General features: G+C 58.5%; 1 protein-coding gene across 2 annotated transcripts; it reads left to right on the plus strand.

Annotated features, from left to right (window-relative positions):
- Positions 1-400: 400 nt before the first annotated feature.
- ACP5 (acid phosphatase 5, tartrate resistant) lies at positions 401-3716 on the plus strand. Of its 2 annotated transcripts, none has more exons than XM_006905831.3 (6): positions 401-419; positions 1494-1582; positions 1823-2083; positions 2291-2418; positions 2536-2881; positions 3280-3716. In XM_006905831.3, exons 3-6 carry the CDS (start codon positions 1823-1825, stop codon positions 3529-3531), a joined length of 987 nt encoding a protein of 328 aa, XP_006905893.1. In that variant the 5' UTR covers positions 401-419; positions 1494-1582; the 3' UTR covers positions 3532-3716. The 2 variants fall into 2 exon arrangements, with proteins under 2 accessions (XP_006905893.1, XP_006905898.1); XM_006905836.3 differs by lacking the exon at positions 401-419 and adding an exon at positions 1194-1333.
- The last annotated feature ends 453 nt before the right edge of the window (positions 3717-4169 follow it).

Here is a 4169-nt window from a genome sequence, read left to right on the forward strand (position 1 = left end):
ACGTGGTGAGGCCCCACGCAGAGCTGGATCGGGACTGTGGTGCCCCAAGTGTGAAGGCAAGTGGCGGCTCTGGGCCCATGCAGGGGGAAGAAAGGAAATCCGGTTCCAGAGCCACCCCACACCCCGCCCTCTCGATCACTGGGTCTGGGCTGCCCTCCAGGGTGCGTTACCCCATTTTACAGATGCACTGCCTGCGCCCAGAGGCGTGGCGGCGCCGGGTGGCAAGGCAGGATTCCGGGGCGCGGCCAGGTGGGGAGCACTGAGCCTCAGAGGTCACTCTCCCCAGCCGGCCCCAGGCCCACGGGAAGGGCGGCTGGGCCTCTGCACCTGAAAGCCTGGCTTTGCAAGCGCCCCTCACTTCAGCTTGGCTGGCTCCGGAGCCTGGCCGTGACCTTAATCCCGGGCCTCATAAATCGCAGGTGAGACCGGCTCCGCGGGTGTAGACGCAGGCTCCTGCGTCCCCGGGGGAGGGTTCTCCGCCTGTCCTCGTGACCCACTTCCTGTTTGTCTGGGCCGTGGGAATGAGAGGGACAAACAACCAGCGGGTGCTGGGAGACCCAGAGGTCGAATGAGGGGCCCCCCATCTACCCTGGCAAGCGGCTGCAGGAAGGAGAGTGTGTGTAGGGGTTGAATCAAGGAGGGAGAAGGAAAGCAGAGAGGTGAGGGGCAGGTCAGGCCACACGTGCAGGGGCCCCACTGCCCAGGTGCCTGCTCACCTACCCTCAGGGGCTGGGGTCACTTGGAGAGCCTGCAGGCAGCTGCTGAGGGTGTGAGGGTCAAAAGCCTATGGTCACATGTCCCGTCATCAGCTGCCTCCTGCCTGGGTTCCTCCTGAAGGAATGGGGGTGGGGAGGAGAGGAAGGTGTGGGCAGGACTTCCTGGAAAAGGGAGACCCTGCTGTCTGGGGGAGGGGAATGACCCTGGGACACATACTCAGATATTGTCAAACGCCACACACACCATACGCACAACTCGCGTTAGAGACGCAGCACAGACACACAGCACGACCCAGGCACAAAACAGACACACAAGTCATCGTCCCACACAGTTTCAGTTGAGAATTCAGTCACACATCACAGACACCACACGGACCTTGTCAGCTCAGTGTACACATCTACACAGGACTCCCAGGCACACAGCAGACATGTGACCCAGGCAGGCACGCTTGGCTACACACAGAAAGCAGCTCCGACACACCCAGACACGGGCCAACAAACACGTCCTCAGAAAACACGGACACACAAGACGCGTGCCTGGCCAAGGCATACACCACACAGGCAGATAACAGGCACCTCGGACCCATGACACAAGCTTGGGTGGGCAGACAGAGGCTGTGAGTGTAGGAGGGGCCACATTCGTGTGCCAGACCCCCACCCCAATCCTGGTCCAGTGCTGAGGAACTCCAGAGCTCACATGACCCAAGGGGAGGGCTTCTGAAACAATCCTCGGAGAAACTGCATCATCCTCACTAATGATCCATTTCCGCCCCACAGCATAAAGGCTCAGTGACCCTTGCCAGTTCATTCCTGGAACTCACCTGCCTTTTGCAGTGCCTAGCTGACTGGCTTGTGCCTCTGCCAGGGTGAGTGCTGGGCCCGGGATGAGGGAGGGCAGAATGAGCCTGCATGGTCACCCTTCCTGGCCCCTGGCTGGACACCGCCTGCCTGCTCACCCACCCTGCCAACCCTTCCCCTGAAGCCCTGGGAACTAGGGCACCCCCGAGGGTTTCCCGCTGGGCCACGGCAGGGCAAGTGGGAGCCTCAAGAGCCTGCTGCCCCGGCCTCAGCGCCAGGCGCCCAGACACTTGTGTCTCCCCTCCCAGATGGACACAAGGAGGGTGCTGCTCATCCTGCAAGCCGCGCTGGTGCTCCCCCTGGCTGACAGCACTGCCCCCATCCTCCGCTTTGTGGCCGTGGGTGACTGGGGCGGGGTCCCCAACGCCCCATTCTACACAGCCCGGGAAACGGCCAATGCCAAGGAGATTGCCAGGACCGCAAAGATCCTGGGTACGGACTTCATCCTGTCGCTGGGGGACAATTTCTACTTCACTGGAGTGCAGGATGCCAATGACAAGAGGTTCCAGGTGTGTACCACTGGAGTGGGGGGAGGGGACATGTAGAGAAGCCACTCGACCTTTTGACTCTGAAGACCTGAAGATGGCAGAGGGAAGCAGACACTTGTAGGGACCTAGAGCACTCCGTGTCTCTCTTGTCCCCGGCTCCTGACTTGGTGGGAGCTTCGGGGTAGCTGCTCGACCCTGAAGTGGGGGTGCCCTTTCTGTTGGCTGCAGGAGACCTTTGAGGATGTGTTCTCCGCCCCGTCCATCCGCAGCGTGCCCTGGTACGTGCTGGCTGGCAACCACGACCACCTGGGCAATGTGTCAGCACAGATCGCGTACTCCAGGATTTCCAAACGCTGGTGAGTCTGCCCCATCCCCCAAGCCTCGCTCAGGTGGACGGATGGGACCACGAGCCTGAGCTGACCCCGGGGCCTCTCCACCCAACACGTGTGCCCACCACCTCTGTCCAACCACAGGAACTTCCCCAGCCCTTACTACCGCCTGCACTTCAAGATCCCACGGTCCAATGTGACCGTGGCCATCTTCATGCTGGACACAGTGACGCTGTGTGGCAACTCAGATGACTTCCTCAGCCAGCAGCCGCAGAGGCCCCGAGACCTGAATATGGCTCGCACACAGCTGTCCTGGCTCAAGAAGCAGCTGGCGGCGGCCAAGGAGGACTACGTCTTGGTGGCCGGCCACTACCCCGTGTGGTCCATTGCCGAGCATGGGCCCACCCACTGCCTGGTCCGTCAACTGCTGCCACTGATGGCCACTTACAAGGTCACTGCCTATCTGAGTGGCCATGACCACAACCTGCAGGTGAGGGGCCTGCAGGCGGGGTGAGGTGGGGAGCTAGGTAAGGGATCTCCACCCTGGTCAGTGTGCCACATAGCACATTGGGATTCTCCTGCTGTTTGGGGGTCTCCCAAATGTCGCTCTCCCTCAGACTCTATGTTCTGTGACCAGAAAACAGCACAGAGTTCTCCATAAACCTACCAATTGCCAATAGCTTACTCAGTGCAGACTCATGAAGTAGGATCAATACACTCCGACAGGTAGGCAAACTGAGGCCCAGAGGGGGTTACGTTCCTTGCCCAAGGTGACTCAATGGTCAGGGACCACTTGAGACCCTGGACTCAAGACAGGTGGGCGCGAAGCCCGTGGCAGACCTCACTGAGGAGCTGGGGACTCACTGACCCTGGGTCCTCCGTCCACAGTACCTTCAGGATGAGAACGGCCTGGGCTTCATACTGAGTGGGGCTGGGAACTTCATGGACCCCTCGAAGAAGCACTTCCGCAAGGTCCCCAACGGCTACCTGCGCTTCCACTATGGAGCCGAGAACTCATTGGGCGGCTTCGCCTACGTGGAGATCAGCCCCAAAGAGATGAGCATCACTTACATTGAGGCCTCCGGCAAGTCCCTCTTCAAGACCAGGCTGCCAAGGCGAGCCAGGTTCCAGCGCTTGTGAGGGGGCCTGAGGCGGACAGGCTTACTTGCTGGGACCCCACCCCTCGGCAGTCTTTCTCCGGGGCCTGTGGTACTGATGAGCAGGAAGGAAAAACCAAAAATGCTCCTAAACCTCACATCCCTCTGTCACTGCCAAATGTTCAATAAAAAAATAGATGCAAGACTAAATGTGTGTGTGTCACCAGAGTCCCTCTCCTCGCCTCTCTGGTGAGCTGCATCACCTGGGTTTGAGAGTGTCTGGCTCTCCGCCTTGCTGGCCTGCACTTCCATCTCTTAACCCCATTCACAACCAACTGGCCCCATATGTGTATGTGATTTTAAGTAAAGACTATACAGAAAAAAAGGGCATGACAGGAAGTGAGCCTTCCTCTCCCATGCCCACCTCCCCAGGGGCAGCCACTGCCCTCATTTGCTTTTCTTCCACAATTGATGCCTTCATAATAAAAACATCCTCCCTCTTTTACACAAAGCAACACAGTATCCACACAGTTCTGCACCTGTTCTTTCTGCTTAACCACAACTCTTCCTACTAAACCACAACTCAACTGTTCATAACAGAACATTCACTTTGTTATTTTCAACACGGAATTGCTTACACTGTCATATGGCTGGAAAATCTAAAGTTTATAAGAAGGTTAA

This window comes from Pteropus alecto, unplaced genomic scaffold (genome assembly GCF_000325575.1).
Source record: "Pteropus alecto unplaced genomic scaffold, ASM32557v1 scaffold761, whole genome shotgun sequence".
In the NCBI taxonomy this organism is placed as follows: Eukaryota; Metazoa; Chordata; class Mammalia; order Chiroptera; family Pteropodidae; genus Pteropus; species Pteropus alecto.